General features: G+C 40.4%; 1 protein-coding gene across 1 annotated transcript in view; it reads right to left on the bottom strand.

Moving 5' to 3' along the window:
• Nucleotides 1-2,496: 2,496 nt before the first annotated feature.
• Nucleotides 2,497-26,334, bottom strand: part of pex14 (peroxisomal biogenesis factor 14) — a 250,989-nt gene continuing 227,151 nt past the window's right edge. Inside the window, exons 8-9 of the mRNA XM_060852067.1 lie at nt 14,397-14,488; nt 2,497-10,645 (exon numbers count right to left, since the gene is read on the bottom strand). Coding sequence (XP_060708050.1) covers nt 10,207-10,645; nt 14,397-14,488 — 531 coding nt within the window. The 3' untranslated portion in view covers nt 2,497-10,206. The remainder of the gene's footprint in view (nt 10,646-14,396; nt 14,489-26,334) is intronic.

Raw genomic sequence — 26,334 nt, 5'->3', positions numbered from 1 at the left:
AATTTGGTGCTAAGTTTCACATGAGAAAGGCAATGTGGACATAACTATTAAAGGACCATAACAAACAATAGGAAAGACCTCCAACAATACAACACTCTCCCAGTACTGCACTGATTATGCACTTAGATCTTGGAGTGGGTCTATACCCATGAATTACTAAGTGTTGGTTATGCTGCCAGCTCTTGAAGAAAATCTGTCCTTAAACTACTCACACAGTTACAATTACTGAGCCAATGGCCAAATCACACAGCCGTATTCATTTAGATCACAATTCAAGTAGAGTTGGCTTGTTCAGAGGTAATGAAGCAGAAAAACCCTGGGGAATTTGGCTGTAAATATTTCTTCCAGTTTAAAACTTTGCCCCATTAGGCAAAAGCAACAACAGGAACAAGTTCAACAGTCAACAGCTTCAGTAAGCAAATCCCAGGTCAGGAAGTGTTTGTGACAGGCAGCAGGCAGTAAATACATATGGCAAAAGACTGCGTTAGGATTCACTCCAGCAAGTACTGCAATGGAATATTAGGCTGCATCATTAATTGTGGGATTTGCTATGGCATTTGTAAAGCAGCCAAGGTGCTCTCCAAATGATCACAGATCACATTTATTAAACGGATCAGTCTGCACACAGGTTATTCAGAAAGCAGACTACTTCAAAAATAAACGAATTGAAAATCTTTTTTTGACGCAGCAAGGAACTGGAACCAATTGGGACAGTTCCCCAGCATCACTGCTCAAAAACCAGAGATGTATCCATATTTCTCAAAGTGCTCTGGGACTTTTCCTCCCAGGCTTGTTCAAGTTGCAGTTTTTGCCAAAATTCTCCTCTCTGAAAACAGGTCCTGACAAAGAATGCATCAGTGAAGTAATTAATGAAATGCATCGTTATATGCATATAAATGGAGTGATATCCATTGATAGTGGGTTTTATTTTACATACTCAATTCTCACATCTCAGTAATGTTTGTAATACCCATAAAGTATGGATTCTAAACACACAAAAATTATAAACTAAAAGCTCAGCTATCCCTCTTCCTATAATACTTTATTTCTATTGATTTAAAGTGAAGAACATTAGTTAATTATCATCATTAGGTTGATTTAGAACAGGAGCAAATAATACATTTATACAATAAAATGAAAATAGAATTGCGCTTTGCTATCATGTATGTTCATCTATTCCACCTCATCCCTCATCAATATCTTTCAATTGTCCCTGGTCACATTTTAGCCTTTAAAACAATTTAGCTGAACACAGCTATATTCGGGATGAAGATTGTGTGTGAAATTGAATATTGACATCACAAACTTGTACTGACGTGACTAAAAGGATGTGACCAGTGAATCAGCAAAATACTACTCACTGATTGCAAGAGAGAACATCAAGAGATCATTATGGAGGAGTTCTACTTAATATATATTCCCGATGGATTATCTGATTGGAGTTTGAAAATAGGAGGGGGATAAACTATTGACAGAAAATCAGGTATAAATCATTTCCCTTTATATATTTTCGCACTCAATGAATTCAGACAAATAAACATTCCATAAAAATTCAGATAGATTCCAATGAGCAAGAATCTATCATTATGCCTTTGATCACAAAACTGTAATGAGATCCTCCTCCAATCCAATTCCCAGCCCAAACACTACTCCTTCCCTCTACATCTTCTAAACCTCCTCCTTTCACTCAACTATGGTTGGTATCTGGATCCTACTCTCCCAAATTTCCTCCCCTATCCCCTCAGACCTTACAAACCTAATCAACATCCATCTTTTTGATTGGGACTTTGTTTGTCTCTACCCTGATCTTTACTATCCTTTTCCATTCTGCTATGAGGGAGGTATATTGGACCATCCATTACAACAAAAGGTGCTGTCTCAATTCGGGTTGTGTGGTGGAATAATTAAAGAGTGGGACTTCTAGATGATTTCACTACCACCACGGTTGTGAAGAGAGAGATATCTAACCACACACAAAAAAAGTTTAGATCACTACAACTAAATATATTCCAACTTTTCCAATACTTTGCTTTCCCAGCACAAGTTAGACCGGAAGAAATAGCAACAGGAGTAAGCCATTTGGTCCCTCGAGTCTGCTCCAGTAGGAACATGGCTGATCAAACACTCATGTCCACTTTCCTGCCCTCTCCCCACAACCCTCAATTCCCTGACTGATCACGAATCTCTCTCTCTCAGCCTTAAATATACACAAGGACTCTGCCCCCACAGCTCTTTGGGTAAAGGAGCTCCAACCACTCACAACACTCAGAAGAAATTCTTCCTCAACTCAGTCTTTTATTCTGAGACTGTGTCCTCTGGTCCTAACTCTCTTATGAGGGGAAACATCCACCCAGCATTGACCCGGTCAAGCCCTTTAAGAATCCTACATGTTTCAATGAGATCACCTCTCAGTTTTCTAAACTCCAATGAATAGTCAACCTGGACAGAAATGAATACAACAGGCATAGACTGAAAACTGGTTTTATTTTTTCTACTCAGTTTTATTGTGATATGATCAATACATTCGGGTACAATCAGCTGTATGGAACAATGCCCAAACATCTGAGGCAGTGTCAGGATCAATCAACATTCCTATTGAATCAAAACCACTTCACTCTCCACTTGTCCCATACTCACTATGTGTCATGCCTGAACAGTCACCCCAAAGTACAGTTGTAACACTAAAATCTACAGTCGCAGCTTTAACATTGTGGGTGAGAATAAGGTACGAATTGTTTGGTAGCTGGCATAAACACCCTAAGTGATTAGCAGTGGTTAAAACAGTGGCAACATTAAAAAGATAACACCTCAGAGCGTCAACTTTGATTTTAATTTCTGGAGAGTGATTGTAAAACCTGGCTTGCCACACACGAACAAAAAAGTCAGAAACTCAACAAGGTTGTTTCTAAGTCAATGTGGACAAGTTGATTTTGTAGTTCAGCTTGTTACAATTAACGGTGAAGTCTCTAGATCACTGTCAACAACGGTCTAAAATGGAAGAAGGAAGGAAGTCCCATTCATACTGGAAAACCCAAGAGTGCTCTGAACAATGGCAGTACAGTGCAGATATCAAACAGTTCATTTACAACATTGCAAGTAATGAAAGCCATAAGCTTTGGTGTTATTTCAGACAGTGCAAACTGTACTTCAAATATTGATAGGCAAATGTTAGTTAATGTGAATAGTAAGATTGATGAAACCTGGGTATGCATCAAGAGCAGCAGATAGCATATATGGCTGTATTTATTTCCTTGTTTCAGTACTTCAACTAGCAAATATCTTTATCTTAATAACCAAAAGTAGAGATCATCTCCCTTGACATAAAACTATTTAAGAATTCTCTTGCAGCTACATTTTGGAATAAAACACCCACATACTATCGGATAATTGGTTAATCACTGACCATATCTTTTCTGCTTTGCACAGCTTAAAGTAAATTAAATATTGACCATTATGAAAGTGATGTAGAAACCATAGATTTGCCCAGTCTGCAAATGCCACTTTAGTTTGAATTGGCATAGCTATTCCAATGATTTATCATTTTGATTGTTTCCACACCTCCAGAACTGCTCTCTCGAATTATTTTATGGTTCATCTGCCATTGTCATAGCCATCTCCAAACCTTTTGATAGGATCTGGTACTTCTAAACACTGCTAACATTACAGAGATGCATGATATCATGACTATCCAGCTTCCACACAATTCGTGTGCTAAAACTGATCCTCCGTTTTTAACTCACTGATCTCTAGACACACGCTGCTCTTGACCTGTTTCATTTAGATCCATGAAAGCCCTTGCTGAAGTTTCATTAGAGTTCTAGCAACTTCAACAATCTTCTTTTAGATGGATCCACATCGTTCTCTGTAGATTCACCCTGATCTTAATTTGAGTTCCTAAATCTTATCCAATATTAATACAAGCTATTTCTCTCAACAGCTCAACTCTCCATAAACCTATTTATCCAAGACTGAAAAGCGTTCTCGATTTCTGAGAAAGATCCTTTATTTTTCTCTCACACAACTAGACAGTGCAAGAAAACCATGGTTTTATGATATCATTTCTGAACCGTTGCGCTCAATCCTGTTTCTCAATATTGACCCTTCTTGTGGACATTTTAATATTACAATTGTCACTGCAACTGTAGCATTTCTTCCCTCTAAATTGCAAGTAAGTAACCGTACATATTCTTTTTGCTCGTATCTTTACAGTTTGATTTGTTACATACATTTATTCAAATAATTTCTTTCGCGAGAAAGCCTTTCTCTTCCTCCTACACTATAGTCTTTCTGAAGCCACACACAATTCCACCTAATTGCTACTGGTGTACCAGTTACTAATCCCCCAGTATTTGTTAACCTGGTCATCAAACAGCACAGAAAACAATCATTTGACAACCTGTCGCTTGCTGACTCACCAACAATTGCCATCGTTTGCTCAAGTTCCTCAGCGATACAAAAATTGAAAGGAAACCACGCAATACTGAAATAGTTTGCCCACTATACTTGCTACACAGGTTCTGCCATGATCATACTGAAGGGTTAAATGGCCTACTCTTGCTCCTATATTCTATGTTTCTATATTCAGTTTTAACCTGGCTCCAGAAACTTGATTGGCAGCAAAATCAAACTCAGAAGAGACAAGCTATTGTGCAATACGCAGATCTTTGAATGTTAAAAGATTCAGAGATAATATTTCAGTTCTCCTGTAACAGAAATGAAAGTCAAATTGTAAACATTCTTTTTAAATGACTTTAGTTAGTTGGAGCAATGTGAGTGAACAATGTACTTTGGATTATGCATATATTTAAGACTTCTCATACCTCTATATCCAGACATTATCCGAACCAGACCCTCACTTCCTTTGTTTCAGCTACTTATTTGTCCTAGATTCTTTTTATAGTTAATATAATGAACTGAGCTTAGAGATTAGGCTGCATTTAGAATACTGTGTACAGTCACCACATTACCAAAAGGATGTGGACGCTTTGGAGAGGGTGTAGAGAAGGTTTACGAGGGTGTTGCCTGGTATGGAAGGTGCTAGCTATGAAGAAAAGTTGAGTAGGTTAGGTCTATTTTCATTCGAGAAAAAGGAGATTGAGGGGGTTTACAAAATCATGAAAGGTTTGGACAGGGTGGATAGAGACAAGCTTTTTCCCAGGGTGAAGGATTCAGTAACAAGAGGTCGCGCTTTCAAAGCGAGAGGTAGAAAGTTTAAGGGGGATACACGTGGCAAGTACTTCACACAGAGGGTGGTGGGTATTTGGAACACGTTGCCAGCAGAGGTGGTAGAGGCAGGCACGGTACATTCATTTAAGATGTGTCTGAATAAATGCATGAATAGGTGGGGAGTAGAGGGATACAGATGCTTCGGACTTGACCGACAGGTTTAGACATTACATTTTGATTGGCTCAGGCTTGGAGGGCCGAAGGGCCTGCTTCTGGGCTGTAAATTTTCTTTGTTCTTTATTAATGGTGACAGAAATGTGTCCATATTGTGGGAGATTTTGGCATAGAGGCAATGTCACTGAGCTAGTAATCCATGTGACTCCTGACTCACAGCAATGTGATTTACTCTTACCTACCCTCTGAAGTGACTGAAGTGAAGCAATCCATTCAGTTCAAGGACAATTAGGGATGGGCAACAAGGCTGGCCCAGTCCACATCCCTTAAAACAATAAGATAGTCATGTCTGAGGTGTTTATATATGCAAGTATTCTGACTGAAAGCAGCCTTTAATCAGGGTCCAACTGTGTAAAGACGATAAACTTTTGATTTTCTCTGCCACCAACTCAAACTGACATTCCCCAATGAGTGGGCATGTTGGGCCAAAAAGGTATCAATGTTAGCAATTTTTGACAAGATTTGTAGCTCAGGTTGATGATAAGTATGGTGACAAAACATCTGAAAACAATCCTTCCAGCTCAGCCAGCTAACTTACATACTTAAAAGTATCTATGTGTAGGCAAATACATGGAAGCTCAATTTTAATAAGGGAATAACGATTATCAGATTGCTCACCACTTCCTGAAAATTCACATGGATACTGGGGCTGCCTTTAAGGCAACACCATTCAGTAATTTAAGACTAATTCAAAGGGCCTTGATGGTACCTTCTTATACCATTACAGCAGATGCCCAGGAGCTGTGTACGAAGTCCCCTAGTCTGAACAGTGCATTTCCTTTTTGTAGATTACCCATGTCAGATGAATGGCAAAGGTACCAACTGGTAGGGTCATCTAACCCAACTGACTATGCATTCCTGCTACAATTCCAGGTCTTTTCTCCTCACATTTAGCACCATTAATATCAAAAGGCCTTTTTTGGGGCCTAAAGGTACTGCAATTGCTGCAAGCTCAAAGCTTAGCTTTCAATTCCCTTTCAAGCAATTCACACACTGCTGTATCCTTTAGATTTGATATTATCAAATGTTAGCTCTTTCACACACAATTCCACATGTGACACACGTATAGTCACACCATTCTAATCCCAGTCTGGTCTACCATTTGCCCATGAACAAAAATTTGTTGGGAGGACAATGTTGAAGAAAGAAACATCTTCATGATCCTAAGATTTCTCAATAGACTTTAAAATCAATTAAAGATGTGATGTCACTGGACTAGTAATCCAGATGCCCAGATTAGATTAATGTGCCAGGAACAAGTGTTCAAATCTCACCATGGCAGATGGTGAATTTAAAACCTGGAATTAAAACTTAGTTTAATGGTGACCATGTTACATCTTTGATTGTCCTAAAACCCCATTTTGTTCACTACTGTTCTTTAGGAAGGAAACTTATTGTCCTGACCTGATCTAGCCTCCAGACAACAGCAGATCTGCAACAATGTGGTAGACTCTTAATTGACCTCTAAAATATCCTAGAAAGCTAATTGGTTTCAAGGGAAACTAGGAATAGACATCAAATATTGGTCTTGCCATTGATGCCCAAATCCTATACAAGAATATTTGAAAAAAAATTTAAAACATAGTTACTGCCAGAATATAAGAAACACAATCTCCACACAAGATTGCAATAGTGGTAAGACAATGATATTGATATTTCTTGACGGATAAACATTGGTCAGGGTGTTGGCACAACACTGAACAATGTGAGGGTCTCCTTTACAGTTACAAGATGGCACAGTTGGGTAGCACAGTGGTGAGCACTGCTGTCTCACAGCGCCAGAGACCCAGGTTCAATTCCCATCTCAGGGACTGACTGTATGGAGGTTGCACATTCTCCCAGAGCCCGCATGGGTTTACTCCAGGTGCTCCAGTTTCCTCCCACAGTCCAAAATAAAAATGTGCAGGTGAGGTGAATTGGCCATGCTAAATTGCCCGTATTGTTAGGTGAAGGGATAAATGTAGGGGAATGGGCCTTCGGCAGGTCGGTGTGGACTTGTTGGGCCTGTTTCCACACTAAGTAATCTTAAAAAAAAGGTCTCGGGTAAATATTCTCTTCAAAAAATGGCACCTTCAACAGTGCAGCACTCTCCAAGTACTGCATCTGTGCCAACTGATGTACTCAAAACTCTGGTTTGACACATGAACACATGACTGCCTGATCAGAAATGAGAATTAACTCAAAGCTGACACACCCACCAGGCTGTGGTTCCAATAAAGAAGACCCAAGATTCAAATCCCACTTGCCCCAGAGAGTGTTGTAACATGTCGGAACAGGCTGATTAAAAGTATTGATTTGGAGCAGGTCATCAGAAAGCTAAAAGTAATTTAGGCTTGACATTTTTTTGGAAAAGAAGAAGCAAGGTCAATTCAGGGAAACCATTCATTATGGTCCAGGGCGATGGCATCAAGGAGCCAAGTCAAATGTTCTGTAAAACAGAAAAATGGTGGACCAAATATTAATGAGTTTTATGGCAAAGAAGAAACAATGGAATAGTAAAGAAACTGAGGTCAAGACCAAAGGGTGGATCTGCTGGGCCTGAGGATGGAATGAAGAATATTGAGAAAAAAGTTACGTAGACCATGAACACCAGCAACAGATTAGGCTGAATGAGCTTATTTTGTGCTATAACATCCACACAACAGCCCCTTCCCATTGCCAAAAGAAAATCTAGTTTTCGGAGGATCTTAATACACCTGGCATTGCAGTTTAATGGAATCAAATCGCCTATGGTTAAATTCGATACGCTGAACTTCTGTCAATTTTTTGGGCTCCAGGCAAATCATTTATTGTGTGCAACATATGTCCCAAATTCCTAGAAGTCACGTACAATCCAAATTACTGCCGGCCATCTGTAGTTTGGAACACTAAGTTGGAAGTGTTGGTTTCTGAGTGTAGTTGAATGGTACTAAATCACCAGCCCATCTAAATCACTTATCCTCATGACGTTGTTTCACTGCGCTTTACCAAAACAACACTGGAAAACACAGCTACACCTCCAGATCAGTCATAAACCACGTTTTATTATTCACTGCCTTGATCTGGAAGTTTATTTTTAATGTTCGTCACGGTATTTAATCTAATGTCAATAGACCATCTGAGCCTGTGTTAGGTAAGTAAACAAATAGGAATTCCTCCCATCAGAAAGGTCAGGGATGTTTTCATCATCAAATTTACCGGTGATGTAACTTCAACACAAATGCAAAACTGTATAATTTGAATGTTTGATTAAAATAATTACCACTGAAATAATTACTCAGCAATCACAGAACTCCAGGCAAAATATGGTGGCTCACAATGTTTGAAAATAAACACCTTCCTGCTTGAAAGGCATCACAATGTTATTTGGACCAGGGAAGCTGTGTGGAGCAGTGGGGGTGGGTAAATTATAAAAAGATGGCAAAATTAAGGTTTGCAAATTACAAAAACGACGTATTCAATTTATTTTTATTTATAACCCCCTCATTCTTGTCCCAAATATCCACGACATGGTTCTATTCCACCCTAGTACTGTATATTAAATAACTAAAGATAGAAAGGCTGCCCCCATCGTAAACTGTATTTCATTAGTAATGAATATATGTATCAAACCACTCCATGTGCTTTGCTATAGAGTTTAATTTAAACATCACAAATGCATCTCTGACAAACATGACCTCATTCTCCACCACTATCACCATTCTTTTGCCTCTTACGTTAAAAACTTTTTTGTCAAGACAAAACAAATTAAAGCAAAGGTGCTTAAAGTGTGATAAGGGTGATATTGCTTTTCCAAGCAAACCCCAGCCTCACACAAAGCACATGAGATACCAGCATCTTTCCAACTGGACTGCTGAAAGACTCTAAATTAATTAGGAACTGCATTCGAAGAAGGGGGGCAATGCCTGATGATTATATCATATCTAACTGTCACTCGAGTCACAAGTTAAAACTATACTGCTACCTAGAAATGAAATTAAATAGATTCATTTCATGGAATTCCTCTAAGAGCTAACAGAGACATTTTCTGAATCCAGGATTTGCCATGAAGGTTTTACTGTCCAGCACGGTGACACTCAATGTGACATTGCTGCTCCTCCTAACATTCAGATTATTCAAATAACCGTCAAGGTTTTCTGAACTCAAATTATAAGGTAGCTTGAAAACCATTTTGCCCAATGAAAGACAATCAACTTTATTACAGTCCCATTCTTCAGTTCTATCCCACTCTGAGATTACATGTACTGCAATTAGAGTTGAACCCAAATGCAAAGATGTTCTGATGCAAACATAAAACTTCAATGCACCATTTCCATTCACTCTTATTGTACACTAATTGTTCAAACACAAATTTATTTTTCCAAGTCACATCCTCAGAAGGCTTCAACTGCACCGGGTCTTCGAGATGCCTCTCGTAGCTGACACCCAGGAAAATGTTGCTTCTGCCACTACTTCTTCACACAAAAGGTGGGACTGATCCCCAATTGATTAATTGGTTGATTCTGGGTCACACTGATAGATGACCGAGTGCTGACAGAACACATCACAAGCATGGTTTGGGATTTACAGAGTCTTTAATCCTTGACCAGGTCGATTACAGTGAGCATCTTGACTTCTTCTCCCACAAGGCAATTTACTCTTTGCATGATGTCACACCAAAACGTACCTGGGTGTAAGTAGCCACATATTCACCTAGAGTTTACATGTGCTGCAGCGTAATTTGCTGGATTGCAAAAATCCAACACTCGGGATGCAATAAGCAAATATTTACAGTCAATTAATGGAATTAAGGACTCTTTGTTTGTGGAGGTCAATCACATTTATGAATTAGTCAATGTCATTTTCATTACTAGCACCTTCTGGACGGCGTAGTTTATCCACTTGCTCATTTATCTGTCCATCCCCACCCCGTCTATCCTCTGTCTGTACATTCAGACAATCCTCCTCATCCACATGACTGACATCATCATCTTCATCCTCATCTTCATTCTCCTGTTTTTTATCTTCTTCGCCTTGGACTTCCATCCTCACCTGGGATTTAACGTCAACATTGCTGCTGTTAATGACATGGCCACTGAGACTGCCCCCTTCAGGGCTATGGTTCTCTGTGGCTGGAGACGACGAAGCAGATTCAATACTGACCGGTGAGATGTCACTACTGCTGTTGTTGTGATTGGCCATGACTGATGTGGCTATTGTCGATGGCTTGACAGGTATCTGCCAAGCAGGTATCTTTGGAGCGGAAGGTGAAGATGGGAACTGTCGCCTGCAACCAAATTACAAGAATATGAGTGTTAATAATCAGGAGCTAAGTTTCAGCAAAGTCCACTGGGAATAACTCATCAGCTGCAAACTAGTGAGGCTTTCATAGACTACAAAACCATCAAATACACGAGCGGAAGCACATCTTTCAACCCATCGAGTCTGTTCCACCATTCAATGAGATCATGGCTGATCTGATAATCCTCGACTCCATTTTTCTGCCCTTTCCCCATTACCCTGACTACAATTCTAAGGGGCTACGTTTTTTCGCCTTAAGAGGAAATGATTTTCTTCCTCCATGGGGAGTCTATAAACTTTAAATAAGATACTGCATCATTATCTGATTTTAAGAACAGCGCAGTTCTGAAATTTGTTTATTTCAAGCTCTTTAGAGAACCACTGCATTCAATTATGATGTTGATGATCTTTCATTAATCACAAACTCTATCTTACATTGACAAACAATGGCCAAGACTTTTCTGTAGCGATATCACCACTCTGGTGTCTTCACATTTTACACACTGCTGCAGTCAGAGATACACTGCCCCTCTGCAGGCTGCACGATTAGTCCTCACTGCCAGACTGCCATTGAAACGTCTGAAAAATGTGAACTTGCTAAACCTTGCCAACAAAGTTTCATACCAAGCTCTGTCAAAAAGGCTATATAGCACATTTGATAACTTAGTGAATTTATAATGGTGTCTGGTTCTGTAAAAACATAATACTGTAATGTGAAATCTCATTCACTCTGAGGAAAATTATAGTTGTAGACTTCAGACTTTATTTAACTGACCTTTTTATCTCTTTTTGCTCTCACTTAATTCCAGCTCTATACCCGGATATTCATTCTGCTTCTAGCACATACTTTAAAAATAATTTATACTCTTGGCTTTTTTCTGCTTGAGTGCCTCAGCGAGAAGTCTTTAACTTGAGAGCCTTCCTTCACTTGCATTGTTTACACATGGTTTTGATCCTCTGTACAAGGATGATGCTGAAACAGACATTGGACCAATGAAAATCTCTGCTGATAAGCCAGAGAAAAATCTCTGGACAACCCCTGGTGAGGTCATGGAGATGTACAGCACAGCAACAGACTCTTTGGTCCAACTCGTCCGTGCCAACCAGATATCCCAACCCAATCTAGTCCCACCTGCCAGCACCCGGCCCATATCCCTCCAAACCCTTCCTATTCATATACCCATCCAAATGCCTTTTAAATGTTGCAATTGTACCAGCCTCCACCACTTCCCCTGGCAGCTCGTTCCAGATACATACTATCCTCTATATGAAAAAGTTGACCCTTAAGACTCTTTTATATCTTTCCCCCCTCACCCTAAATCTGTGCCCTTTAGTTCTGTATTTCCCCACCCCAGGGAAAAAAAACTTTGTTTATTTATCCTATCCATGCCCCTCATGATTTTATAAACCTCTATCAGGTCACCCCTCAGCCTCTGACGCTGCAGGGAAAAAAAAGCCCTAGCCTATTCAACCTCTCCCTATAGCTCAAATCCTCCAACCCTGACAACATCCTTATAAATCTTTTCTGAACCCTTTCAAGTTTCACAACATCTTGTCGATTGGAAGGAGACCAGAACTGCATGCAACATTCCAACAGGTGAATCACGAAACACAATCATTTACAAATGGGGAGGAAAATTACTTTTTTTTTTAATTACAGGCAAAGGAGTCATTGTATGAGAAGCTTGGAATCTTGTAGGAGTATTTTTGGAGTGAAGTTCTGAATTTTGGATGGGCCTGTCACGCCTTGCAGTGGTTAAGGTCAAAAATCACACAACATCAGGTTATAATCCAACAGGTTTAGTTGAAATCACAAGCTTTCGGAGCATGCTCCTTGTTAGGTGAAGTGCAAGGGCACACTAACACAGAGCTGAAAATGTGCTGCAGGAAAAGCGCAGCAGGTCAGGCAGCATCCAAGGAACAGGAGATTCGATGTTTCGGGCGTATGCCCTTCGTCAGGAGGGCTTATCAGGCTTATGCGCGAAACGTCGAATCTCCTGTTCCTTGGATGCTGCCTGACCTGCTGCGCTTTTCCTGCAACACATTTTCAGCTCTGATCTCCAGCATCTGCAGTCTTCATTTTCACACTAACACAGAGTTTATAAGTTTACAAACTCGGTATCGGTATGCCCTCTCACTTCATCTGACCAAGGAACACTGTTCTGAAAGCTTGTGATTTCAAATAAACCTGTTGGACTATAACCTGGTGTTGCCTGACTTCTGACCTCAATTCATGTTGTAAAGGATCACATTATAATGCCTGAGTATTATAAGAAATTGGTTGGCATAGGAATTCCTATGGGTCTATTTGCAGGGGAGACTGCTGTCATTGATCCCAAGAAAACAACAACAACTAACAACAACAATACAGATGGTAATTCTAAGGAAACTAAAACTATTGCTGTCATACATCAAGGCTTCTCTGACAGCGCCTCACAAACCCATGCTCTCTACAAATAGAGGGAACGAGGCCAGTAGAAGTAAGAGAATCCCAAACACCCCTGACTTGGAAATATGCCATCATTCTTTCATTGGAGCTGTGTCACATGCTGGAACTCATTCCCCATAAGCTCTGTGGTGTGCCTACACCCCATGGATTGCAGCAGCTCAAGACTGCTCACCATCACCTTCTCAAGGGCAACCACAGATGAGCGATAAGTGTTAGCCGAGTCAGCAATGCCACATCCCATGAACTTATTATATTAGTTTGGCAGGTTTTTTTTATTGTGAGCCCGCCTGCATTTTGTTAAAAATGTTTCTGGAAAAATGATGTGACCGTCCTGTGGGGATCTCCCATGGCAACAATCTGGGAGAACAATGGTAAAGGTTTTGCCTCCAAGAATCAAAGATGAGATCATTTCCCAGGAAGGTATCAGGAGAATACAGATAGCCTAAATAACTAAACATTAGCTTGGGAACAACAACTTTCTCGTACGCGGTTTGATGGCTCAGTGATTAGCACTGCTGCCTCACAGCACCAGAGACCTGGAGTTTGCACATTCTCCCTGTGTCTGCGTGCGTTTCCTTCGGTGCTCTGGTTTCCTCCCACAATCCAAAGATGTGCAGGTCAGGTGAATTGGCCATGCTAAATTACCCATAGTGGTTAGGTGCATTAGTCAGAGATAAATACAGGGTAGGGAAATGGGTCTGGGTGGGTTACTCTTCGGAGGGTCGGTGTGAACTTGTTGGGCCAAATGGCCTATTTTTATACTGTAGAACAATTAGGTGGTTGTTTTTGACCAGTGTGGACATGATGGGGCAAACCTTTTTCTGTGCTGTAGATCTCCACGACTCCTCAAACCCGAGATCTTGAAGCTTTGACCATCTGTCTGCGTAGATCAAGAATTGAACCCGGATCCACTGGTCTCAATAGACCACTGCTTCTTCCCATTTGAAACAAAAACAGAAATTGCTGGAAAAGCTCAGCAGATCTGGCAGCATCTGTGGAGAGAAATCGGAGTTAACATTTCAGGACGAGTGAGAACAGAAGGGTCACACGATCTGAAATGTTAATTCTGATTTCTCTCCATAAATACTGCCAGTCCTGCTGAGCTTTTGCAGCAATTTCTGTTTTTGTTTTGGATTTACAGCATCTGCAGTTTTTTCAGTTTTCTCCTTCCCATTAGACTTCGGGGAAGCTGATCTTAACAATCGTTACTGAGGGGCTTTAAAAAACTTTTAGCGAATGCATTCCTTTTGCACACAGAGTAAAGGGGTCCTTTCAGACAAACCATTACCTGCTTAGGAGAAGCCCTTTCAATGAGGTGATCTCAGCTTTCAATTCATTCACATTCTGAGTCTCCAGAAGCCAATTTGTTGAAGAAGCAACCTAAAGAAAGCAGAATAATTGGGTTTAATTTCAAAGGGAAATAAAAAAATTAAGATATACTTTCAACTAAATATGCTATTGGTAGTGTTATATAACTAATATCTTCTTACACAAATCATATTATATTTTTAAATTTTTATGCTACTTATTCATCACCCTTTCCCTATTCTCAACAATGAATATACAAGATGTTAATCAACCTATAGTCTCTTTTACTAATGCTAATCTGACCCCAATTTGAAAAATATTGTCCTAGCCTCAGCCAGTTGGTGGGTTATTAGTAGTAAGTCAAGCTCTTGTTTCAATTTTCAGGACCATTGAATGTACATTTTCTCCCAGGAGATAAATAGAAACTATTCAGGCAGCTTCAATGGTTAAGTCTGTGACAAAATAGACTCATAGCTTGTGCTCTGGCAGAAAGCCAGCAGGAGGACATACCCTGTAGATATCACACTTAGGAGAGTGCACTGGTCCAAGAAATGCCCTGTTCTTATTCTTGTTAAAGGTCTTGGCTTTGTTTAAACAGAGAGGAAGTGAGCCCTACTCAGTTATCGCTCCACACATGCCTCAGTTGTACACAACATGATCACAGCATAAACATTAATGAAACATAACAAAAAATTCTGGGGAGTGTGGATTTAAGCGATCTTCTTGACAGAAATTTAAAGCATACTTGAGAGCACTGCAAGTATATACATAAAATCCAGAATGTTGTTGAAGTGTAGCACTAATACGTTGATGCACCATCAGAAACAGTGGACAATGTGTGTTGTTGTTGTATTCCTTCTAGCATTGTATCATGCTTTCTTCCTTTTGATATATTTTTAGTACCTGTAGGTAAATCTGATCAAGCTTTTTTTTAACCTGTGCACAAAGTAGCGCCTTTTTATTTTTTACCTCTGAAGGTGAACCCCTCTGTTAGTAAAGGCAAATAGCCAGAAAAGCTCACCTCACCTTGTAATCTGTTAAAATATGAGTGACAGAGAACTCACAAATTCCACTGTTTAAAGAAAATAACAATTTATATTTTAACTCTAAAACTGAATATTAAACAACTACTCACAATTCTAAGCCTCTCTTTCTCTTAACTGTTTAGTAGCTACCTCCAACTCTATAACAATTTACTATTCCAATAAAACATTTATTAAAATTACATCAACTTAATTTCAAAACCACACAGCCACTATCATCTTCAGTATCTTTCTTCTTCCGACTGAGGATCTCCCTGGATCGTCTTCTTTCTTTTTATTGCAAGTATGTTTCATATGAAAAGGCACCTTTGATAGAGAGTGTTTCTTAATTACTCGGAGAGAAAGTTGCTAGCTCTTCATGCATTTCTGTCTTGACAGCAGTTGCTCTCTTACCAATTTTCAAAATGCCCACATTTTACACCCAACATCAGACCGTCTCATTGGTTCGATGTTGGCAAAACAATAAATTCAAACTCAATTGAGTTTTTGCATCCTGGGGCATAATTTAAACTGATTGGTTAAATTCTAATTGCTGTCAAAACAGCAACCAAAATGCAGGTATTCATTTCGCTGCTAAATGTTACATATTTTCAATTTTCCAGTACAGTTTGGGATTGCCATCTAGTCATACACACAGGTCCTTGTAAGCTCTCAGTTCAGGACAGCATTTACTCTCTCTTAAAGATATAATACACGCCTTCAAATTTATAACAGTACTAGACAAATATGATGGATATATTATGTATTTTTCAATGTGAAATGTTAAATCATGACAGTGGAACATCTAGGAGTTAGTACATTACAGACTCAGGCTGCTTATTGGAAGTGGCATCCAACCATTGAGAAAAAGTGTCTGAAAAAGTCCCAAATGGTTTCACTGACACATAGTTTTTTAACTAGGGTTATGGTTTCACAGAGACCAGTATTTCACTTGAGTGGTACTGCTCATGTTCAGGTTTGGTTGAACATTTGCAGGTTATTATCGCAAAACAGCATCACAATAAAGCTAGATTCCAGGCTGTTCTCTATTATCTATATAAAGAATTTCTGTCAAAGTCAAAGAACAATAACTTGGGAATATGAACCCTACCAACTCTGAAAATCATTCAGAAAAAAAAAGCAACACACGTGCTTTCTAGCCAAGTTTGCAGAGAGTATTATGCTGCATTGCTATCACAGCAAACATTAACTAAAAGCAATTTTATGCTAAGTTTACATATTAAATGGGCTACGGCTGAATAGCCCAAATTAACTCAGCCAATCCTGAGGAGAGAGCTGTATGATGGATGTGGATAGTGACTATCTGAGTTGGTCTGCTGTTACTGGGTCAACGATCATTAGAAGACGCTGAATAGAAGTTGCAAAGTCTTGCTGTCAATCCTGTTATCCTGGAGTTTGTTTCCGGCTGATAACAGATTTCTAGCAATGGGAAAAGGTTAACTATGAGTCCACTTCTGCACCGAACATTGTGAATGATAACTATAGAAGAAAAAGACAGACCGAACTGCACTTATGTAGATCTAATCACGATTTTGGAATGTCTCAAAGCACTTTCTAGCCAATGAAGTACTTTTCAAAGCATTGTCACGATTCTAAAGTGGGAAACATGGCAGGAAATTTGCACAAAACAAACTCCCACAAACAAGATTGTTTTAGAGTGGTTTAAGAGAAATGACACATGCAACTTGCTTTCTCTTTAACCTCTTGTTTTAAGAATTTTCGCAGAATTTACAAAAAATTACCAAAAAAACCACTATGTTAAGAAAAGATACTCATATTAATCCCAACACTACTTCTGCATGTTATTTTAGTTTATAAAAAACCAAACGGGGAATCAACTTTTTTTTTCAGTTTAAAAAAGGAATTAGGTCATAATGAACAAACGTCAAACCAATTAAAACTGAACTGACAAAGTAAAATATGGCAGATGCTGAAAATCTGAAAAAACAAATTGTTGGAAACACTCAAGATGTCAGGCATGCTTTGGGGAGATAGAAAGACAGGGTCAGCCTTACAGGTTCATGGCCTTCACCGGCAATTGCTCAGAGATGCTGCTTTGACCTAACGAGGACTGCCCTGCATTTTCCGTCTTGAAAGACTTTTTTAGTTAATAAAAATACAAAATATATCAGAATTTCTCCTCATCACTAGTTTAATAAAATCTCCAATTCAAAGTGCTAATTCTTGTTACATTATCAATTAAGTAAATAGACCTTTGCTATGATTGAACCAATGCTGAACTTTGGAAGTTGCAACCTAGGCTCAATGTCTATGGAACAATTGGTTACTTCAGGCCAAGTCTGTGAGACAGGTGTTGCTGTGAAGGGGATTACTTGGGTGATGACACTAGTCCAGGTTACAACCGTATAAACTGCAGCACCACATTATTGTATGAAAAGTATACACTTGTTATCAGTGTGCCCAGGATATCCAAGGTAGAGAATGAAAAATTGCACGATATATATGCTAGATGTATAATGGCTTTTCACATTGAACGAGATGGGGTAGGACAGTTTATATTTATCAGTTACCTTGAATCATAGAACTCCTACAGCGTGGAAACAGGCCATTCGCTTCATCGAGTCCACATCGACCCTCCCCGCTGTAACCCTGCACTTCCCATGGGCAATTCACCTAACCTGCACATCTTTGGATTGTAGGAGGGAGCCAGAGCACCCAGGAAGGATGTGCAAATTCCACACAGACGGACACCCAAAGCTAGAATTGAACCTGGGTCCCTGGCACCGTGAGACAGCAGTGCTAACCCACTGAGCCACCGTGCCGCCCCAATATGAATATGTTATGATACAGGTGGGACTTGAACCAGACGTTTCTGGCCGAGAGCATGATCAGTGTTCCACAAGACCCTTCCATTATTCAATTCAACATAAACATGTCTGCACTCAGCAATTTGCATGATGGTAGCCATACAACTGGGACTCACCATTTCTATGGGTTCTACAGTTCAAAACATGAGGTTGTGTTTAAATTATAGCTTTGAAACATCTGTCTTTCTATAATTACATCAGACAAGAAAGTACTCTCGAGTCAGTATGGGTTTTTGGAAGGAGAGTGGGAGTTTTTAATCCAAACATCTAACACAGAACCTATCAGCAGAATACAAGGGGAAAATTCACAATATTGATCAATACATTCCTGAACCATATCCGTGAATGTGTGCGTAGAGATAAATCGGCCTCATAGGGCTGGGGAGCTGCCAACTGTTATCACTTAAGTAATGTTAACAACCGAACAGTCATAAACCCCTAAGCCTCAACAATAAGTGGTTGCTATAAGAAACATGTGTTGCTAATCACTCACTGAGCACCTGGAAACAATTGTGCAGTTTTCCACATTGGCTTTGATATAGGGCCCTTATGTTTCCAAAGTAAGTTTGAAATTAATTCTGAGCACTGTAATATGAGCTGCCTATTGTGTTATTTCACAGTCGTTAGAACCTTTGTCTCACACACACTGAAGTTTATGCCAGGTCCAAGATGGATTGTAACACCTGCCAATTTTCAACAGGCTCTGTGGAGGGGAGAGACACCGCCTTCTGTGTCATTTTGTGTAGGTAATGGTTCCTCCACCATTTACCAGAAGAAATGTCTTATTCAAAGCAATTAACCCTGTGCCCTGCTTTTGGATCAGGATAATTTTTGTCCAGAGCAGGTGTTTTGTTAGAATTGCCTCGGACTCTTCAAATATATCAATTTTACTGTAGCATTAGTAAAATAATCCTGCAGTGCTGTGAGTGGGCAGCCAAAATTTAGAGTCTGCGATGAACCAGAACGAGCTTCCCCTTTCTGAATGGAACTCTACACACTAGTCCTCTCAATACTTAAGTAACATTTGATATTGCAATAGGACTCATTATTTTATGTGTCTCTTCTTTCTTTTGACATTTAAAGGCATCACCCGATAGAACACACAAACCCTTTTAATATCAAATTTTTAAAAATCAGCTTTGTACCAGTTGTGGATCTACTGTACTGGAAAAATTGTGCAAATGAGCAGCAAGTGATAGGCAAGTCTGAAATGAGGTAAAAACAATGACTGCAGATGCTGGAAACCAGATTCTGGATCAGTGGTGCTGGAAGAGCACAGCAGTTTAGGCAGCATCCAACGAGCAGCTTGTTGGATGCTGCCTGAACTGCTGTGTCCTTCCAGCACCACTGATCCAGAAGCCTGAAATGATGCAAGTTTGGAACTTGGTAATGCACATCTCATATTAGTGGTACACATCAATGCAAGGCCCTAATTTGGCTGTACTAATGATGTCAATGTTTGCCACACAGCTCTGGGTGAGAGGCACAGGAATTTGTTCCAAATAACTCAAAGTTGCCCTGAGCCATTCTATGCTCTCTGGAACTTTGGAACTACACTTTCTGGCCTCATGTTTAGAAGCAAAGAACTAACACTGATGAGAACTTGGGGCTGTTAATATGTAAATATTTTTGCTACAACATTTTCTAGGACAGAGGGGAAACTAGAGTTACTTTGCAAATAAGTAAATGGTCCTGGCCAGTGAGGACACTATTACCATAAATCATTTATTTTTGAAAAGGCTATGGGTGGGAGTTTTGACCTTTTAAATCATTGAAACTTTTTAACATTATTGTTTTTAAAAAAAGTGCATATATTTATGATCTTTTAAAATTAATCATTCATTTAGCATTTGAAAAAAATATATAAACTTGTATGTGTAATGTAAAAAATAATTCTTTCCTTAATTTTTTGTTCCAATTACTCTTTGACATGAATTAGTTTTGACAGATATTGCAGCAGTTTAGTTTTGAAGTTTCTTTGGGCATTCCTTCCATTCACTAAACCATGAGCTCTGCCATTTTTGCCTGCATTAATAAATTCTACAGAGCCACAATGGTGCAAGCTCACACAGTGAGGGAATCCTCTTTCTTGTGGAGTTTCACCTGTACCAACAATTTGGCTAAGTTTACAATTTATTTTGATGTCAACTGTAAATGGCATTACTACTCATTTGAACACAACCTCCAGGCCACTGAGTATAACATCAGCATAAAAGAAACAGATGAATGCTTATGTTTGAAGTGGGATCTTTGAGGGAGGTTATGCTTGCATGCAACTGGACAATTGGAAGGCTGGCAAGGAACCGATGATGACTTACACCACAACTATAAATTTTTTTTCATATTCAGACCCCCAGTTTTTGGCTTCACTCATTGTTTCTTACTTTCATCACTCACAAGTGGAGAGAAATGTGCAGATTTATAAGTTAACAGACTGTAGCAACACATCAGAGAGAATCTTTGATGCTTTCTGATGGTTTGAAAGGAACTGAATGAATCTTGTGCATGTTCAATTCGGTAGTAACCTCAGCCTCACGATGCTTTAAAAGTTGATTAAGGTAAACATCATTGGAATAAACTTTGCATTTTCGAACAACATGTACTAATTCTAGATATACTTGCCCCATTAAGCAGGCATTTTTCTAAGATTTTTAAAGTGTCAACAATTAGAGGTTTCCACTTCTCTAACTAACATCAGGGAAGCACTTCAACTCTGAATGTTTACTGTATATATAGTACAGAAACGTTAGACAGTTTTCTCCAGTTACACATCTCATTTGTTTGAGGGTCCCTTCTACATCCTCATTGAGAAGCTATTTCAGTTCAGAATAGAAATGGCCGAGAACTTTAATTCAACAATCCACTTTAACAAAAAGATGTATTTATAGGGAGTCTTTAATTTTCTTTTCTTACAATTTTGGGATTATATGGGTGTCACTGGTTGGACCAGCATTCACTGGCCATCCCGAATTGCCCAGAGGACAGTGAAGTGTTAACCACATTGCTGTGGATCTGGAGTTACACGTAGGCCAGACCAGGAAAGGACGACAGATTTTCTTCCTGAAAAGGGCATTTGTGAACTAGATGGGTTTTTTTTAAATGGCAATCGACATGCCTGCCACTAGGTAAAAACAATGACTGCAGATGCTGGAAACCAGATTCTGGAGTAGAGTGGTGCTGGAAAAGCACAGCAGTTCAGGCAGCATCCAAGGAGCAGTAAAATTGACGTTTCAGGCAAAAGCCCTTCATGTCTGCCACTAGATTAGCTTTTTAATTTCAGATTTTAAAACTTCAATTTGAATTTCACGATCTGCCATGGTGGGATTTGAACCCTGATCCCCAGAACATTAGTGGGGTGCTTGATGAATTTGCCCAGCAACATTATCACCACCTCCACAGGAAATATCTCAAGACATTTCACAGCAATATAAGATGACAGAAGTTGCTGTTGAGCTAAAGTAGGAGTTAGTAAGAGCCTTTTTGTTATGAATGCAGTTCAGAAAACAGTTACAGCTTGACACAGAGGCTAACAATTCATTCAACAGCTTCAGCTGATACAGTGTGAATGGAGACAGTGCCATCAGGACAGGATCTCTCAGGGTGCAGGATGGTTGTGGCGGTGCTGCTAATGGTCTTACTCTGATGTCCACAGTCACAACTGGAGTGGTTTCTCATGTTCCAATTTTAAATCATGTGGCCAATCCTCGACTGGTTATGGACTGCACAGGTTCTCTGTGTTAGACTGATACCTGGACCCTCACTCGAGTCACTTACCAGGTTTTGATGGGAATATGTACAGTCAACCTGGTGGCAAATCACTGACTTCCATTACAGCTAGATTTTCATATTCATGTGTACTGGAGTACAGGAAGACAGTGGAAAATATACAAAGTCATCATTTCTGGCATAATCTCAGTATACAAAAGACAGGATTAAAAATAGAAGCAGAAATGAAAGAAATAGCCAAAGGAAAAGAAGACCCCCCCCCCCCCCTCGCACTGCCTCCGCCATGAGTCCCCATCGCCAGAAAAACACAATACCCACAAAGCCCACCCCCTTAGCCTGCTGAGGAACTTTTCCCACCACTACCTACACCTCAGGAAGGAATCGCTCCCACCGCTGCCCACAACAGGGTGTTAGTTAGCTCAGTTGATTGGGTGGCTGGTTTGTAATGCAGAATAACACTAAGAGTGTGGGTTCAGTTCCTACACCAGCTGAGGTTACAATGACAGACTTTTCCCTCAGGTTAAACCACCACCAGTTGTATTTCTTTGTGGGCGGCATGGTAACACAGTGGTTAGTACTGCTGCCTCACAGCGCCAGAGACCCGGGTTCAGTTCCCACCGTAGGCGACTGAAAGACTGTGTGGAGTTTGCATGGGTTTTCTCCGGGTGCTCCGGTTTCCTCAAACAGTCCAAAAATGTGCAGGTTAGGTGAATTGGCCGAGCTAAATTGCCCGTAGTGTTAGGTGAAGGGGCTAATGTAGGTGAGTGGGTTGCACTTCGGTGGGTCGGTATGGACTTGTTGGGCCGAAGGGCCTGTTTCCATACTGTAACTAATCTAGTCTAATCAATTTGGGAAGGAATCTCTCGCACCGCTACTTACACCTCAGGAAAGAATCGCTCCCACCACTACCTTCACCTCAGGAAGGAATCTCTCCCTCCACTGCCTTCATCTCAGGAAGGAATCCCTCCTACCGCTGCCCACACCACGGGAAGAAATCTTTCTCACCGCTGCCCACATCCCGGGAAGGAATCTCTCCCACCGCTGCCCACACTCGGGGAAGGAATCTCTCCCACCGCTGCCCACACTCGGGGAAGGAATCTCTCCCACCGCTGCCCACACTCGGGGAAGGAATCTCTCTCACCGCTGCCCACACTCGGGGAAGGAATCTCTCTCACCGCTGCCCACATCCCGGGAAGGAATCTCTCCCACCGCTGCCCACACTCGGGGAAGGAATCTCTCCCACCGCTGCCCACACTCGGGGAAGGAATCTCTCTCACCGCTGCCCACACTCGGGGAAGGAATCTCTCTCACCGCTGCCCACATCCCGGGAAGGAATCTCTCCCACCGCTGCCCACACTCGGGGAAGGAATCTCTCCCACCGCTGCCCACACTCGGGGAAGGAATCTCTCCCACCGCTGCCCACACTCGGGGAAGGAATCTCTCTCACCGCTGCCCACATCCCGGGAAGGAATCTCTCCCACCGCTGCCCACACTCGGGGAAGGAATCTCTCCCACCGCTGCCCACACTCGGGGAAGGAATCTCTCCCACCGCTGCCCACACTCGGGGAAGGAATCTCTCCCACTGCTGCTGAAACTCAGGTATTGCCTGGACCGATATTGCTGAAAAAAGAAAATAAAAGAATAAACTCATAAAAAAAAGAGCAAAGTAAAAGAAAGAGAAAGAGGAAAAAAAAAGAAAGGCAGTCAGAAGCAGACGAATCCAGGACGCGGGCATGAATGCTGTTACTTCTCAGTGGTAGTTAGTACAGTGTGGACTATGTCCCCATAACAGAATGTGATTTCAGACCAGCACATGGGTTTGTTTGTTTTTTATGGTCCTGTGTCAATTGAGTGTTTCTCCAGCCATTAGCTGGCAGTGTTCATGGAGGAAGATGTTTCCCTGTGGACATCAGGAGGTTCAGCATGTGCTGCTTGGGGAACCTAAGCTATGCTCATCAAAACATCTTCATGACTTCTGGTCTATTTCGTAGTTCCTGAGCTAGGTTCAATTACCTACAAACTTACTTGCAGAGGTGAGTTTCAGGTAACTTAAGGGAGGAGAGCAGGTGGAGGATGAAAGGCTTTAGAAGGAATTTGATGTTTAATTCCTCAGTTGTGGCACACACAGTGAAAGAGAAACGTGCAAGACTTGGAGGAATGAAGAACATCGAGGTTTGGGAGACTGGTAGGGCTGGGGTGCAAAGCAATTTGGACGTGACAGCAAGAAATTGAGACTTGAGTTTTTGGTAGACAAACAGTAAATGTGGATTGGCAACTGCAAAGTGAAAAGATCAAAGACCAGTTCATCTGTTTTTGCAATGTTAAATGTGGGATAAATATTGGCCTGGACCCCAGGAAGAATTCATCTGCTTTTCCGCAAAATAGTGCCTTATAATCTTGTATAACCATCTGGCACAGCAGCATATGAAAGCTGGGATCGTTGACAGTCCTCAGCACTGCACTGTGGTGTTAATCTTAATTCTGTGTTTCAAGCCTGGAGTGGAATTTTAACCTGGATCCTTGTGACTCAGAGCTGTGTGCGCTATCAACCACGTCAAGGATGGCATTGGGTGAAGAGTGACTGAGAAATGCCTCTGGTTAGGAAATAACCACCAGAATTTCGGCTAAGTTAGCACTTATGAAAGGTGGAGGATGGGAGAGTGACTGTGAGAGCAGTGTCTGATGTCAGTTTTGAACACAACAAAAGCATGAATCAGTATTTAGTAAGTAAATAAATTCAGGCAGAGATACAGTTGGAAAACATTCCTTGCATCCAGTTTAGTTTAATTATAAACAGTAGTGGCTTCTAATTGAAGTCCCCATTTTTAGACATTAACCTAGAGGGTCAAATGTTACATCATGATTAAACCTAGAAAATGCAACTTTCCAATGCCATTATGATTCCTATAAAACTGGGGAATATAATTCTTTGCACTTGTCTTTTTTGGTGTAAAGACTTTACATAACTAAACCGCAATGTGCTAGACCTGTCAGGTCAGAGAGACCTGTATGAAACAGCACCAGCATCTTCTCCTTGATCTGGATTTAGTATTCTGTCTGTGTGATGGCCAAGTCATGCTCATTTTTCTGATGCTAATAAAGCTTCAAAGTCAATAGAATGCTTGCAATATTAGCATTTACTAATCCAGCTTGGTGAAACATCATGGCTGTTATTACTAGTCCTAAACACAGCCCAAGTACAGATAAAAGTGAATTAGAGAATGAGAAAAGGCCTTTTACTTTATTAAATCCACTTACTCCAGAGACCAGGTACAATCTGTCACATCACAGGAACTATCCAAGTACTCAAGCTTCTAAAACCACCATGGAACTTTTGAATAAAAAATTATCATCTCCAAAAATACCAAGCAAAATTTCAGAAATCTTAATTTAATCATACACCCTCAAAGATTAGTTCAACCCATTTGTATTTTATTCAGAATGTAGTGATAGTAGTGGAAGCACAGCAACAATCATCGTCTGTTGAATTTGACCAAGATCTGTTCTTAAACTTCATTTCTTTTTTCAGTAGATAGCAGCAGGAAGAGTTGGATGGAGGGGGGAGATGGAGAGATAAAGAGAAATGTAGGAAACAACACCACAGATATGGCTGACATCAATAGACAATAGCTTTTGCTTCATCAGTGTGTCTGGTCTTGGAGCAGCATTAATGCTAACATGAAGTAAGTGTAGGGGATGATACCTGCGTTGGCATGTCTTTCTCTTTAAGTCAAGCTAAAGATGGTCTAATTCAATGACATAGAAAGACATCCAGCTGATCATCTGATGAACACTGTCTATAACTGCTCAGGATTCCATGGTTTAAAGTCTAGATATTTCACACTTACAAAGTCTCAGCCCAATTTGTTATCCTCATTTCATTAATTTCACTCATGTTACACTCCCTTCTCAATTTCTTTTATGATCAAAACATATTTGCCCTGCTTCAGTGGGTCCTGTGACATAGTGGTAACATCCCTACGTCTGGGCCAAGAGATTCAAATCCCAAGTGGCCCAGAGATCTGTTATAGTATGTCTAAACACGTTGCTTAAATATAACTATACTTTAACTAGAGTTCTCCATTGATTTGTTTTTTTGTTTTGCCGAAGTGTTTGAGATTTATTTGTTCAGCATCAAATTTACTATTCTTTCTATTTGCTTTTCCCTTCCTTCCTATAAATCTTGTACCATTTGAGGAATAGTGGTATGGACATAAAATAACTCACTGGCAGCAATTATTTTACACTATTAATGATTAGGTTGTGAAGGAAAGCCTGCTGGAACTGAACTCAGAGCAGATCTTCAGCAGCACCCAAGTAA

Source organism: Hemiscyllium ocellatum, chromosome 37 (genome assembly GCF_020745735.1).
Source record: "Hemiscyllium ocellatum isolate sHemOce1 chromosome 37, sHemOce1.pat.X.cur, whole genome shotgun sequence".
Taxonomy (NCBI): Eukaryota; Metazoa; Chordata; class Chondrichthyes; order Orectolobiformes; family Hemiscylliidae; genus Hemiscyllium; species Hemiscyllium ocellatum.
The sequence above is the reverse complement of the archived record's forward strand: the minus strand, read 5'-3'. Positions and strand labels throughout refer to the sequence as shown.